Here is a 16,823-nt window from a genome sequence, read left to right on the forward strand (position 1 = left end):
TCTTAATTATATTTCAAAGCCCTAACATGTGATCTAACTTTTTTTTTTAAAGCAATGAAAGAAAAGTTAAGGGGACAATGAGAATATAGTTGTTTTTCCAATTTCTACACCTATTTACTACACCTTAAAGTAAACAAAATTAATATCCATCCCTTAAAATTGAGACACTTGGGTAGCACTGCTTAAATTCTGTCCTTAAAATCTGGCCCACAGAGGCCTGAAAAGAATATGGCTAAGAGGCTTATTCCTATAAAGTAACTAAAGTCATGTTATCCTAGAGTGATAGCAGCTAATTTATGACTATCAGAGTGGGTCAGAGTCTAATCAAATTGTAGAAGCATTTCCAAAGTGATTATTCAATCAAATGACTAACATGGTTAATTAGGGGCCATAAACATTGCTCTGAAGTTCATCAAAGTAATGACTTGCTCAGAAAAATTACTGCTAATTAAATTGCCTGCTGCTTTCGTTTCTACCTTATCTGATAAAAAATCCAACTGACGAAGTTTGGCAATACATTTTAACTTTTGCTAAATGCTTAACTAAGATCTAAACTAGCTAAGTGGCCACTTGAAAGGCAAATGTTTTGTTGCAGAGAATGGAGGACTTGTGTGTGTATCTATTTCTGATATTGCATACAATAAAATTTACTTTTTTTTTTCTTTTTTGGTACTGGGGATCAAACTCAGGACCTTTCACTTGCAAAGCAGGCATGGTGCCATTGAGCTAAATCTCTGGCAATATTTACAAAATAGCAATAAGCCATCCCTTAAGCCATGCAAAAATGGTAAGGTATTTACACTGTTCTATTCTGTATTCTGGGATTATAATTTTAGCATCACCAGTACAGCACACCGATTACAAAAAAGCATACTGCCATCTAATTTGACCAGATTTTGAATCTCAGTATGATTTTTCATAGTAGTAAGACATTTCGTTAATAATTTAACATCTCTAACTCCCAACATCTAAACTGTAATGTGCAAATACTAACATTTATATTCTTAAAAGAGGTGTTAGAACCATATGGGTTCATTTGTAATATTTCCCACAGTACCTACACACAGTAAGAATTTAATATTATTAGTAATAATTATGAATAATAGAATCGTCTACATATTTAAAGTGAACCACAGTATTTAAAACCAGAAATACTTATACAACTAAATTACTTTTGTATCTTGATTTGCTATCCTTAAATCATGAGATGTTTGTTTATTAGTGTGCTTATTTTGAAATATTATTCACACAGCTATTCATTTATGATATTAAAATACACTGATTCAACTTTCGTTATAAATATACAATTTATAAGATTTAAACTAGAATCTCCCTTATATTTTTTAATTTGTGTGGGATAAAGCTTTTAAAGTTACTCTTTTACAATAGTATCCACTGATGTTTGTTCCTTCATAACATTGTCTTAAAGCATTTTAAATCAGTTTAGAAATTGAATTATGTAAAATAAATTTAGAACAAAGGATTTTTATTTATTTAGTGACTTGGGGATCAAAGAGCTCCATAACATGATATTACTACTGGCCAAATCAGCTTGCAGAAATTAAACTGCCTATAATTTGTTACAGATGAGTTTGTGGTGATGAAAGCTAATCTAATATGCTGCAAAAATTCAAAGCAGCAGAGTACTTCTGTCATTTTAATGCAATGGTTAATGTAGGTGAAGTTAAGAATAATTAAAATACACGAACACTACAAACTATCCAATTCGGTTAATCTTCACCTTTTAGTAACGCTATCAAATTCCTCATGAAATCAAGAATTACAGTCATGAAACTTTTTTTAAGAAGTTGCTTTCTTTGTCTCCTGACTTTCAATTTAAAGTTGTGCTGGGAAACATAAAACTGATTTGGGAAGCTTTAGCAAGGGCTTAACCACAAAGTGGAGTTTTGAATTTGCACATGTAATTCTGCTAGGTGATCCTCTGATTTGCATATTGGCTGCCCAGTTGTACAGAATGAAAATTCCCCTTTAGGGCATCATTTGCCTAAAGTTTCTAAAAGCTACATCAGGCAAGAGCACAGAGAAAAGACTGGTCATAACTGCAAGAGATATTTCTACCCACATTGTTGAAACTGTTTTGTTATCAAATCGTGTGCAAAATGTAATTATTTTATATTATAAATTCTGAACGAGGGAAAAACCATCTTTTTCATTTGATGCTTCTAGTTAAATAATCAGTGTATAATTGAATTAAGATTTCAAATGTCTTACAGTACATGAGAAATCCCAGTAGTCAATTTTGATGTTTTACTTTAATGTGATTTGACTTTCATATCAATGTGTAATTGCCAGAGATGGATTGACTACAAACTTGACGGTCTCCTTACGGAGGTGATGTGCCAACAAGAACTTCGCATAAACTTGTTCACTGTGTACTGATGACGGGAGAAAACCTGACACATTAAATATGCAAGCCAAAATACATCATGCGAAACACATCTGAAATTGTCACGCACCTGGTAGAGAATATGTGTGCTTGTTTGTGTGTATGTATATTTCAATGCAGACCCAATAGGTACAATGTTTTTTTAAATGTATCTATGATTTAAAGAAATGTCTTATCACAAGAACTAATGACACCTATCTCATTCATGAAAGACAAAGTGCATATCCAGCAAAAGTGTTCTCTTTCTTCCACTTCATACTTTACTGCTGTACTTAATCTCATTTTCTGGTAATCCAACAGGTTATGTTTTAAATCCAGAGATTTTCTAAAATACATAAATAACACAAGCATTCTAAAGATACGTTTGAATGCAAGTGCAGAAACGATCCATGTAACGCTTTTACACTTGCTGTACGAATAGATGTGGTACCGTCAATTAAGAAAACTGTATTTTCAAGGTTTCCTACAAGGGATGCTACTGGAAAGGAACTGTTAACATTCCATAACACCATTTTATTATAGAAAAAAATGTAAAAATAATTAACTCCAAAATAAGCCACAGTATTAGTAGGTCTAAATTCATGTGAGAAAGGAAACAAGTACAAATGTGAAACGGTCACGTTTTATGAGACTCATTTGCTGTCCAGCATAAAAACTTTATGAATATAACATCTTCATTAGTGAACTTTCAGGAGAAGAAGGCAGGAAAATTGGAGATGACTCAAGTTTTAAGAAGGAAATGATGAATTTAGTATTACTTCATTCACTCTTAGACGGGATCTTTCTCCTTAGGGTTTTCAGTAAACCGTGAATACAAATAGTGTTAAATCTGCAGAGATATTTCTTCCATCACAGCCAATATATACTACATCTATTGTTGATAGAATTTGTAGACAGGGAAATAATTATATTAGTTCTTGTGTGCCTGTCATAGTGTTTTCAAAATCAAAGGAAGGAAGAAAAAAAGCAAAGGAGGAAAGGAGGGAGGAAGAGAGGGAGGGAAGGACACGGGGAGGGAGTTACGTTACTAAAGGAATTCAGATATTTTTGAAACATAAAGGCTTCATATTGTCAAATAATAGTATAGAATTTAACCTACATCACCCTAATTTTCTCTTGTAAGCATCTTGGATTTTTTTAATATTATCCCACACGAATAATGACTATATTCAAAACAAGATAAGTTTATGTGATCTACTGAGCCCAGAATTTTACGGGTTTTACAAGTTTGTGATGATTTTATTAAGTTAGAGGTAAAAAGAAAAAAAGTTGAAGTGACAGGAAGCCCAAGCTGGATTTTGACTTTGGGTACTTGCTAGAAGTTACTGCACTCTGACAACTAACAGAGCTCTAAAATTAGACACGAGAAAGAATGTCATCGATGCCACAGTGGACACACACACAAAACTCTCTGAAGAAGTGCAGAATTTAATGCTGAGCTTCAATTCTGAATGGACTCCTGCTGGAATCGAGACGATTTGAAACAAATGTGTCAGGACAGCTTTGTCCTCCTGGTTTCATCTTGCCTTGGATCACTACAATATTTAGAACATTTGTTATATTTGATTTCAGCATGACTAATACTGGTAAGAAGTTCAGTCTGCAGGGCTGAGGTGTACTTCAGTGAAACCACAACGCCAAAGCAAAGCAAAACAAACCACCTATTCCTTTAGGTCTAAAATAGCAAAACTATAGGTTTTTGCTTTAATTGTATATATTATGGTTGCTTTGGCATAAGGAAATCTCTCCTAATTTATCATATCCTGTATCCTCAGTCTATTTTTAAGTATTAGAAATAATAACACATCTGATTTAAATGACCAGTAGTCTTTGAAGAAATTTGCAGAAGTCTATAAAATCATAACAATAAAAATTGTTTATCGCTATACATTTAATATGCTCCACATACCACCTTAGGAACTTTACAAACATAAGTATATTTAATCCTTACAAAACCACTAAGAGGTGGTAATTCTAACCCACCTCCCTGTTTTTTGCTGTACTAATGACTGACCCCAGGACCTTCAAGCTGAGCTAGATCCCCAGTCGTTTTTTAGTTTGAGACAGGAGGGTCTCACTAAATCAAGAAGTTGCTCAGGTTGGGCTGAAACTCATAATGCTCCTGCCTCAACCTCCCACAGTGCTGGGATTACAGATGTGTGCCATTATGACCACCTAAAACCCTGTTTTTATAATTAAGGAAACCAAAGACCAAAGAGATTATAAAGCGGGTTGCACAGGACACAAATAGAAATAGATGCCAGGCCCAGAATTTAACATATTATTTCCAACTTTATATAAAGTGATGGTTCTATTTCTAATGTTAAAAGTAAATTTATAAAGTATCATATAGATGAAGCCAGAAACTGCAAGAGCATACCCACTAAAAAGAAGAGGCTGCAGAAGCGAAACTTTGAAAACATTTTTCTAAGTTAAAGACAACAGTTGAATTACAATGACAAGTGCTTGTAATTTTTTTCAAATTTGTTTTGCACTTTGATTCTTTTCATATTTAAATTTAATTATTGATCTTTGTAAAATTTTCCAGCTGTATTAGAAAAAATTACATAGAAACCACACACACACAAGGGAAACCACAAGCATCTATTAAAGCTGATAAAAATTTCTTGAAAATTATTTCAAGTGGTTCATAACTTAGATGAAAATACTTTATATAAAATATCTCTTTTGTCCTCTTACCTACTAATCAACTCACGGAAATAGAAAAAATTTTAAAGCTATAAAAAAGTTTGTAACAGTATTCTAAAAATATACACTCATATATGCACAAAATTTTAAAAATATTTATTCTTTCTTCTAATTTTTTCACATTCGTGAAGTACAAACACACAGAACTACTCAAAATTCATCTTTAAAATGTTTCATTTAATTTAAAATCTCAGTTCTGTTTAAAAAGATATTTCACTCAATGTTTAAAAAGACATTTCAAAGTTCATTTCACTCACTGATAGCAAGCAATTCTGTACTCTAAGTGTCCTGGTTGTTGTGTTTAAAAAGAAACTATAAATTATACTCTATAAAAGTATACTCCACCCCCTTCAAAGTCCCTTTTTCCAAGCTAGTACAACTAACAAGCAGATTATCCCTCCCTTCCCCCTTTCCTGCCTGCAAAATCCAAGCTAGACAAACAGTGGGGCTGAAATGACATATTTGAATGGAATTCAGACCCACCAGTTCCTGTTTATGTTTCTGATTTGAGAATGTTGTCTTCTCATTCACTATACATTAGGAACACTGGAAAGCCATAATAGTGTCAGGTTACATGTGAGCAGGACCAATGAGCATTAATCATTACTTCCAGTCAACTGGCAAAAGCAGCAGCTGATGGAACACTACACCCTTCAGCTCTGTATAAATGGACATTCCAGAGAGCCAGACTGCCTGTGTGTGTGTGTGTGTGTGTGTGTGTGTGTGTGTTGTGTTTCCTTTCAGTCTCCATTTTATGAATGAAACACCAGGCTCTATAGAGTCCATTCATATAAGAGAAATGCTTACAGGGCCCTACCCCTAGGGACCAATCAGTCATGGGTAAAACTGATATGATTGGTTTAAGGCAGCCTTCAGCCTTCCATTACTGACTTAAAATGCAGTCCCTGTCCATTTGACCTGTGTTAATGCATAAAGAGTAAATCCAGACTGTAGTCTCAATTCTCAAATCAAATCACTAGCCAATGCCACTTACTGTAACTGTAGATTTAGAGGATATTGAAGTATTTCTTAGAAAAACCAATACAGTAGACCAAGAGTAGTGGTTTGGGAGATTTGCTATTTTCACTTAGAAACGAATGAGGAAAACCTATACAAGACAGACTCGGCAATAAAGTGCAAAGGCAAATTGTGAGGCCAATCTATGATCTCTTTTATAGCAACAGAATCAATTAGGAAGACATGGTTGGCACTTTACACAATTGAAGCATATAAAAAAATTCAGAGATTAAGTGATTAAGTGCTAGTCCACAAATCAAGGCTGAGTAAAGAAAAATATATATGGGTGTTAGGGAAACAGATATAATGTTAACATTTTCCAAAGGATCAATAATAGCTCATTCTTTGAAATTACCAAGTGATTCTCCACTCAAATTTCTTTAAGCAATAGCTTTAGACTTGGGATGGAAAAAAAAAGAGCTGACTTGTTATAGAAGAAGATGTGGCTTTAAGCAAATGATGTTTTGTAATGGAACAGGGCCAAGACTTAGCCTTTGGGAGTGTTACATACCAGGTACAAAAAGTCAAAGATCATGGAACTATAATCATCACTGTGGAAGTTACTAAAGATGGTAATGCTTTAAAATGTCTGAGTTTTTAGGGAGAAAAGGCTACCAAAAGAGCAATTTTGGGAATGATTTGTGAAAAGCCAGTCCTAAATTGTACGGTATTAGCTAAATAATGTGCTTTATCAGCCATCCGTAACTTGGATCTTAACTCTCTAAGAAAGAAAACATTTCTGTCTTCCATTGACCCGGGGTTATGTGCAAAAATAATTGCAGTCAGCAGTCCCTGTGTATATCCTTAAAACTGATCAAAGGAGCAGGACCATGCCTGGAGAAGGCAAGAGGAGACATAGAGACAGCCCAGTGTTTGGGTTTAAGTCTGTAAAGGACTATCTACTATGACATTATGACAATTTAATTTTTAATTTCTAATTTCTAATATCTAGCAAATAAAATGGTAGAAAGTAAAATTATGGCCCTATCTTGGATCTCAAAATTTGAAATACTTGAGGGCCGGGATTTAGCTCAGTGGCACTGCCCCTGCCTCACAAGTGCAAGGTCCTGAGTTTGATCCCAGGTACAAAAAAAATTGAAATACTTGTTGCAAACAGCTACATATAGAAGAGAATAAAAGTACTGATCAGTGAACATACACTGAGTTATTCCTAATCGGTTAACATTCATTCTTTAAGGCTTTAAGAAATATCCAATAGTCTTTTAGGGATTATTTTTTTAAGATGGTTCAAACAAACTTAAGTAAAAATGATGACATGAATCTGATTATTTTTCAAATGTAATTCTTCACACTTCAAAAAATGTTAATATGCTGTGTAGGTTTCATTATTAATTATGTGTAAAGTCTGATCACCGCAATCTATGGAACATGATCTTAGAATCATTAAGGGCTGAATACAAAATCTGTAATTGACCAAGGAAGTCAGCGCCCTAACAATACTTAGGTAGTCTCTGATTTACAGTGGTTCAAACTTATGATAGTATGAGAGGAATATGTGTTCGCTAGAAACTGTGATTTAAATTTTGAGTTTTGATCCTTCCCCAGGTTAGGGATGTGTGGTACTAGACTATCTCATGATACTGGGCACTGGCAGTGAGCAACAACTTGGGTCAGCCACACGATCACAAGGGGAAACAACCTACACTTCACAATCCACCACTGCTAAGCTAGGATACTGGGTGAGCTAGGTACAATGAAAGCATTTTTTACTTACAATGTCTTCAACCTAGAAAGGGTTTATTGGGATGCAAATCCATCATGAATGAAGGAGCATCAGTAAAATTGTTAGGTGTTAAAAGTTCTAGAGAGGTGGTTTTAGACACTAGGCCTTTGCTTCGTCCTATTAGAGGTAGGCAAGCCTTAGAAGGGATTGTGGCTGCTCAGAAGAGAAGGCACGCATGTGAAAGAAGATGGGACTCCTCACACTCTTCTTAGGGAATATGATCAGAGAAACACTATCCTGCTTTCTTCCCCGCTCCAGCAGCCAAAATAAAATTCCAAATAGGATTTATTACTTTAAATTATGTAAGTAAAAACAACTATATTTTTTAAAAATACATTTTTAAATGACTGGAACAGGAAATAAAATGAATCAAATGAAATCACTGAATAGTAACATACATGTTCAACAGGCAGAAATTATGGATGGTGGGCCTTCCAATTTTGAAATAACAAAGCTTGCTTGTTTATACTGACCTGGGCTGCTCATAATAAACACCCATTATTTTTACTTTCTACTCCCTGTTTTCCACCTGATTCTACCAGTATTTTCCAACATCTTACACTATCATCACTGCTTTCCAAGTATTTCCTGGATAATATTTTTGGTTATTTGTGTGAATCCCAATCGATCAAAAATAAAGTAAGGAAATCTATCACAAGTATGTACGACGAGGTCAATTTCCCTAGAATATTTATTCCTTCCCCAGTATGCAAATAATAAGAAATTGTTTTCCAAAGTAATATATCCCAATGGCAGAAAGTCTGAGCTACAGTTATATTAGTAAAGGTAACAAGTGCAACAGTAATAACTTAGAGACAAACTACCAAGTAATTTTAGCCTTCTGCACTTTATTACTTTTTTCTCCCATCTTTTTTAAGTTTGGACAGTAGATTGAGGTTCTGACAAATCATCTCCAAACACCGAACATGAAAGCCCTACCTATTTCTATTTCTATACGAATGCGGGAAATAATCATGTTAATCCTGCTGTCATCCTATGACCGTCACTGTGAAACCATATCATAAACTCTGCAAGGCAAAGTTCCAGCAGTGCTCTCGAGAGACAGCAGCAGGTATTACCTCACCGCTTTCCCTACGATTGGATTAGGATGAGTATCCAGCAACACAGAAAACGAAGAATAATGTTTACAACATGCAACTCTTCCTCTCTTGCCATTTCGGAAATCCAACCAGCTTTAAACCTCTTCACTGTAGTGCCAGGGCGGGCCCTCGTGAACACCAGATACATTTTGTCAGCTCTGACAGACAAAAGTCAAACTATTCCAGGTTTAATATATTTAACATGAGGAAAATGGTTTTTTAGAATTTATTTCATCACTTCTCTGCCCACATCTAATTCTTCTACAAGCGCAGGACAGATAAAAATTCCTCAAATTGGAAAATTCTTCTACTGGCTTTGGCCAAAGCCCTGAAGTGCTAAAGAAGTGCACAGGGAACTCGGAAAGGGAGCGCTGGTGCGATGGAAGGTTTAAAGTAAATGACAGAAAATTACCTTGTTGTCCTCGCTAAACCACTTTCTCTCCATCTGCTTTAGATACTGGAGCACCTCAGAAGCTTACTCGTCGAAAGTGGATTCAGAAGGCAAGAACTGGAAACCCAATGCTGTAGTCAAATTGAAAGTCACCGAGCCTTCAAAGGTGTTTGTCCAGCAAAACGGCTCAGACGAACTCTAAGCTCATGTAAAAAGCGGCAGCTAGGCAGGCACTTAAACTTGTCACTTTTTCTCCCAATTATTATTCAACCTTTTCTAGAAAAACTATTATAAAAACCCACTTCCTTGATCCGGGGATCGAACTCGGGACCTTGCGCTTGCAAGGCAGGTGCCGGAACCACTGAGCTAAATCCCCAGCCCTGCAGTACATTTATAAAAAGAGAGTATACTGCATCTTATCATTTGAGGCTTCATATTTTCCTAGGTCGCAGTAGTGACAGTGACAGTAAAATGTGAACTATTCCCTTCCACAAATTAAGAAAATCACAAGCTTTAAGTCTAATTCCCTGGCCAGGTGTGGAGGTACACGCTTATAATCCCAACACTCTGGGAGACTGAGCCCAAAGGCTCACAAGAACTGGGCATGTAGCTCAGTGGAAAGGCCCTGAGTTCAACTCCCACTACCCCCCATTCCTGCATTTTAAAAAAGTTGTTCTCCGAATAATATAGCCAGCCTTTGTAAGCAAGAAAAAACAGTCCAGATTAGAATAAGCGGTCAATAACACATGTGATAAAGAGTAATTTATTTCTCTTTAAGATGGCCAGTGACATATAGGGGTAGGAATGTATCTCAGTGGTAGAGAGCTAACCTATCAAGAGCAAGGTCTTGGGTTCACTCTCTAACAGAGAAAAAAAAAAAATTCACCGAACAATCCCATAGGAAGACAGATCTTAAACTGTGTGCCAAATGAAGAAGTAGAAAAGTCTTAGTAGTTTTGACTGTTTCAGAAAATATCTGTGTAACTAAATGAGAAGTTACGTTGGATAAAGCTCTTGCTGTTTCAACTGTAAAACTGGGTGTGGAGAAGGAATTTGAAGGAGGTGATCTCCAAGAGTCTTCATGAGTATGAAGATTTATAATTCTATCAAATGTCTATCTGCATCAATTTTCTAATTTAAAGCAGTGCTGACATTTGCCACCAGATAATTGTTACAGTCCTCCAACGTGAAAGAAGGCCTCCTCAGGGATAGCAGAGGTGGCTCTAAGAAACACAATTTGAAAATTCAAAACACACGTGGGCTCTCCCCTGCTTTCTAATTCCACTTTCCCTTTTACAATACACCTCAAAAAAAAAATCATTTTCCTCCTTTGTCTTATTCCAGCAACCTTCTTATTGCTCCTGTAGAATTCTTCTCCAGTCTTCATTCCCAATACTTTGATTAAACTGCTCTAGCGCATGGCTTGGGAAGCGCCTCCTAAACTAATTATAATACTGGAACAAGCATGAGGGCTAAAAGCAAATATTGATGTATCACTCTTCTCAACAACACCCAAGTTAAGATTTTTAGTACATCCCAAAGTGTAAAGGAACACAGTGCCCACGGCAGAGTTGCAGACAGTGTCAACAAAGGACCGAGTTGTGTGTTCACTTTCCCTCTGTTCTCTAAGGCAGTCTGGGCACAGACTAACTGAAAGTCATTTTGGTTTGTAACACACGAGGCTATAGTGTCATCATTTGCTTAGTATTCTTTTCATTTATAGGAATGATGTGATTAACTTAGGCACCTTGAGTCTTCAAGTCTAAATGCACAGATTTATAAAAAATACTTATTCTGTCTGACTACGAAAGCAGTAAAATCGAAAGCACTTCATAGAGAAAACACAAGTCGCGTATGACACCATCAACCTGTACTTCTGTATTGACTTACGTTGGAGTCGTGCCTTATGGACATTTTCACTTTTAACTCCTTTAACTCAATATTTCATTAAATATTTTTAAAACTGACTTCTAAAGGCTACAGAATACTTCTCTTGCTGGTAGGCATAATTTATTTTACCATATTATCAATTCTTACAATATTTTACCTTGTTTCTCTCAAGCATTCACTGGATACCTCTCCCTATTTCTTAGCATAAATTCCTGAGAGCAAATTATCTAATCAAAGCATGTGAAATTTTGTGTTGATATTTTCTTAAGTCAAATTTTTAGTTTTGTGTGCCCACAGCTCCCCTAAAAATGATCTAAGCTATCAAAATATAAAATAAAATGAAACAGAATAAAACAATACCAACCAATCAACACATACAACTCCAGTAAAACACGTTGTTATAAACACTAAAATATCTGCTTCATTGGGCTTTCTAAACTTTCAAAAACATACGCGCACACATAGAAATGGGCAAACAGCTATGGCTCTATGAAAAAAGGATAGTGCATAAAGGACTTTGAATACAGTGCTTTGAATAAATCACTCAATACAAATTTTACTTTTTATGTGGCCACTTGGCTGCAGAGCACAAAAGAAAAACATCGCGTTGGATATGGGAAAGCCAACCAACAAGTATAAAAGAGTATATACTACTTTCCAGAGTTCTGCTAGGCTGGAAAAGAAGGAATGCACCAGGGGTAGATACATTATATTGCACTTTACAACATGCTATAACAGCACAAGCAGATCGCACTGCACTAGCTCACCACCTCCGTTCTTTAGTTCACCAAACTGAATTTCTTGCTAGATGTGGTGGCGCACACCTGTAACCCCAGATTTGAGATGGTGATACAGGTGGAGAGCAGTGAGTTGGAGGCCAGCCTAGGCTACCTAGTGAGTTTAAATTCAGCCTGGACCACACAGTGAGATGCTGTCTCAAAAACAAACAAACAAACAAACAAACAAAAAAATGAAGCAAACAGAAGAGAACCATTTTTTATGTCCTCTGTTTTCTGATCCAAATGTTTTTCTTGTCTCTGAAAAAAATCATGATCTACTCTACTAACATAATATTTTGAATTTTTTATCTTAAATATTCAGCAGTTGAAATTTCATTCCTGCAGTTATAATTATAATTAATAGACCTTCCATTTCCCATGTCATAATTAATGTCAGGTTTTATTAGAGCACAATCATGCTGCTTTTTCCCTTACAAGCCATCTTTTATTGTCACAACATTTATGATACACTGAATTTAGCAATAACGAGTCCAACAGGACTTCTGAAAGGATCATAGATGCTGAGTTAAATGACTTAGAAAATGTTTTCTGTGATGTTTTTAAATCATATATAAAATAATGTGATGTTTGTTCAACACAATGGGCAAAGAAATAAATCAGGGCTTCAATTATAAATACTTTTGCTCTCCTAAAAGGTTATTTACTGTGTTCTCAACAAGGATAAAAGAACTAATAAAGACAAAATAAAATATCTAGAGATCGTACTTGTTGATTGCAATATAGGACATTTAGAGGTGTTGACTTCAGAGCAGTAGTTTGGTGACCAGTAAAATATGCTTTGAAACACCATTAACTTTTCACAGGCCTGGATCAATAGTTGCTACATTTCTTTTCAATCAAACCCAAAGGGTCCATCTTCACCACTTACCTATTCAAGTAACAAAAATAAACCCTATCAAGAATTTTGAATTTTTAATTCAAAAGTGCTATACAACATCAGCAATTTAAAGTATAATTAAAAGGGAGAAAGTAGCACAAGCAAATAGCTTCTAAAATATTAAACAAATGTTTGATAAGACATTTGTGAGATACATGGCACTCTGCGAAGAAATCCCTACATATCTTTCACATAGGATGCAGGCCATGCTTTTGAAGCTCATGAGCGATAGAATCTGTGCTTTTGAGGGTCATACAGTGGCCAACTCTGAAGTCCACAATATCAGGGCTGGCGAATAAAGCATTTAACTCTTACAGCACCAACTCCTATGTTCTGACCTCATTAAAGTCCTTACATCTCCGGTTTGATTCAGATCTCAAGAAAAGTTGTATGTCATCAACACTGAGCTGCATAGAACTGTGTGTGTGATACAAATATAAGATACACACAGAGAAAATCAGAGAATAAAGAAAACCATATGGACATTATTTTTTGGTATTATACATATAAAAAATTGTAGAACAAAGAAATGTGCTATGTAAGCCTTTGGCTAATGTGTTTCATTTCCATATACTGTGTATCTTGAAACATCGATGAGTTGACTTTGAAAACTGTAACAAATTAAAATATAGTTTAGGCTGTCAGTTGACAGGTTGTGAAATTTATAGATAAAAGTGTATCCTTTTTATAAAAAAAGACTACTGACTTGCAGGTTCTTAATAGGAATATTAATGGACAGATAGAAAAAAAATCTAAAATGAAACCACTATGAGATTATTCTAGATAGTCCCCAAATTACAGACTCTGGGAAGAATTGAAATAAAGCCCCTTATAATGCCATATGGTTACACTGTTTTAATTATAAATCAGCTAAACAAATTGATAAATATATTTTCTTTTCTCCATCTCTGAAAACATATCAGGATGACACAACTCAGAAAGACAGGTTAAACTCAACATTTAAGAAAATCTCTGATGGTTAACCCTGGAGTAGAACAGTATGGAGAGAGCCAAGGTCCAGCCTTCATTCAAGTTTCCCTCCACTTCTCAGCTCAGCATTGTGCCCCACAAGGATACATCAAAGTTCACCCTCACCTCACACGCACAGCTGTCTTTCAGCCACACCTTTAGGCTTGGAAACAAACAAAAACCATGTGCTCCACGCTCAGAAAACAAGGCCTTCCTGAACTGCTCAGGTCTGGGAAGTGGACTCAGGACCAGCTGGCCTATAGGTCTGAGGAGCAAATGTGCTTTCAGGGGTGGCAGTTCCCTTGTGCTTGGAACTTCTTGTCCAGTGAGGGAGGCTGCAAAGCCTAATGGGATAGAGACATTTGATGTCCTAGGGCTCCATCTTGTATTACTGGGGAAGTGATAGCTCTTTCATGAAGAATGCCCATACCTTTGCCTCCAGACAAAAGGGAACAACGCTGTTCTCAAATATTTCCATGTCCACAATCATCTCTTGTCTGTCGTTACAGTAATGATAATTAGGTGTAAGGGTACCTTTCTCATAAACATTGGCTTTTATTCCATTCCATACATGTTTTAATAATACCCGGGAGGTGTGAAAAGCAGATGTCCTAATTTCCCAGGAAAAACTCAGTGGAGATGAGTTTAGTACTTTTGCTAACATCTTAAAATTAAATGTTGGCAAACTGGTGGCAACATTTGGAATCAATTTTAAGCCCTTCTTACTCTCGGGAAGCCCCTCTGTCTACTTAACAGACCACACTGTGGTGCTGTTTAGCTCATTGAGACAAAGCTGAGCTGTGCTGGATGAAGGAACCACGAGTCTGTATGTTGCTATTTCTGTCCTCATGTATACAGAACCTTGGAATCTTTGACACTGATAATTTACTTTAAGCAATACAGAGGAATATCACTTTACATAAACATTGTTTTCCAATAGCCCTGAAGTAGTAAAAGTAGAAAAAACAAAGCACAGAATCAAGAAAAGCCTAACAACTACTTATGAAATACTTCGTAATGCACTGTTAGCCTTCTTAGATTATAAATTCACATATAAGTGCATAATTTTATAAACTGCACTTTTCATTCAACTGGTTTCATTTCCAGACATTGGTTTGTGGCAAAACTGGTTGATAGTCCAACCCTTCACATATAGAGCAATTTTCAAATAAGGGCTAAAATATCTGAAAGACCTACCTTAAAAAAAAAAAAAAAAAAAAAAGTCAAGAGCCACCCCAGGTGGACAACAACATTAAGCAAATTGACGAGGGAGGAAGAAAGATGTTTCAGGTAATTAAATCAAAGCATGGGCCTACCTGAATCATATGCAAAATCTCTGGGTTCCTGTTTTATCATCAGAGGTGGGGGGAAGCTTTGGCTGGCCGCACCGCCAACCATGGTGCTGTGTTCGTATACTGGGTCGTGGTACTCCTGCTTGAAGCCTTGTGGTGGGAAGGGGATGTTTGGCTCAGACATCTGTCGTTGATACATAGGACGTCCTTCCCTTGACATTGTCGGCAAAGGAGGAAAGGAATTGCAGGGTTCAGAGAGCTGGCGGCGAAATCTGGGCAACAAGAGAGTGAGTTTCAGATGAAACGGTAGAAGATATTTTTTTGAAACACTGCTACAATCTTTACTGCTTAGTCGATGAATACAATACCAACGGAGCCAGAGTATAAATATTTAATGAACACTAGAGTCCTCTGTCCTAGGTCAGTAGCTTGATGCTTCTTAATCGTGTGATGCCTTGGGCTCCCCTTCTGCAGAGTCTATACTCAAAACCCTATCCTCTAATGCTGTTAGCAAATTAAGCGGCAAACAAACAGAAACCTAGCTATTTTTTTTTTTTGTTCTGGGACTATTAGTTCTAAAAGAAACAAAACAGCAATGATTCTCTTTACAAATTGGTAGGACCTTTTATTCTTCAACAGCGTCCTAATTAACAATGAGTTCTAGTGAGAAATAAAATTCAAGATTATACAGACTGAATTCCAAGCTGTTAGTCCAAACGCTACTTCTTTCCTATCAAACAGCAGCAGAGATACTGGCTTCCGATGTATTCAAACAAACTATCAAACTGATACAAGTAAGCATCAATATACAGTGGCCACTGAAAGGACAGATACTGTGTGATGCACAGACCTGGGGCCAGGCTGTGGGTCAGCCGGAAGTTCTCAGGTCTTGGGAGAAGGCCTTTCTCCGTTAGGCTGTGTAAGGATTGGCTAATCACACAATCATTCTGCTCTGTGTTTCTCATCCACAATATCATTGACCCACCACAAAGATGTGGATTAATTAAAGATTTAGAAGTGCTCTAAAAATGCCCCGGGAGTGCTTAAAAATAACCTATAAAACATATCCATGAGCAAATATAAACCTATCAAACCCCTCCAACTAAAAGCATTCCTGAGACTTTAATTTGGAAAGTTAGCATTTAATTTTGGTAACGTTAAATGAAAACAAGGTAAAAGGTAAAGGATGGTGAAGCAATTGTTGTAGCATTTCTAAGAACACTCTATTAACTCTTGGCTCACCGGCTGCCACAGAAAGCACTGAAATTCTACCTACACCTGCAGACAGTAAACTTAGAAACTCAAATACTGCAAAACATTCAGGCTGACTGGCACTGCATTTATTTCCCTTGTCTTGCTTATTTCATTAGCCAAAAAAAGAAACAGAAATTATCATTAAGAACTGTCAAGGAGTGAATCAGAAAATTGTAACTTGAAGATAAAATAAGAAACGGGCTCACTTGTGAAACCTTAAAAGGAAGTTAATAATGCTTGTACTGAAAGCTTTGTAAAGAATGAAGCCATTTGTTTATACGAGTTGACCTGATTCCAGTTGCTACTTCCTGGGGATGGTGTATATTTGAAACACACACGTTTCATAAAAGGTTGTACAAAAAAAAAAAAAAAA

At 36.1% G+C, this 16,823-nt stretch overlaps 1 protein-coding gene across 15 annotated transcripts in view; it reads right to left on the bottom strand.

The window, feature by feature from the left end:
• Etv1 (ETS variant transcription factor 1) overlaps positions 1 to 16,823 on the bottom strand; it is an 89,499-nt gene that overhangs the window by 20,008 nt on the left and 52,668 nt on the right. For all 15 annotated transcript variants that reach the window (XM_010643362.3, XM_010643357.3, XM_010643361.3 and 12 more), the window contains one exon: positions 15,221 to 15,468. In XM_010643362.3, coding sequence (XP_010641664.1) covers positions 15,221 to 15,468 — 248 coding nt within the window. The remainder of the gene's footprint in view (positions 1 to 15,220; positions 15,469 to 16,823) is intronic.

Source organism: Fukomys damarensis, unplaced genomic scaffold (assembly GCF_012274545.1).
Source record: "Fukomys damarensis isolate Sample0158 unplaced genomic scaffold, DMR_v1.0_HiC HiC_scaffold_4, whole genome shotgun sequence".
Taxonomy (NCBI): Eukaryota; Metazoa; Chordata; class Mammalia; order Rodentia; family Bathyergidae; genus Fukomys; species Fukomys damarensis.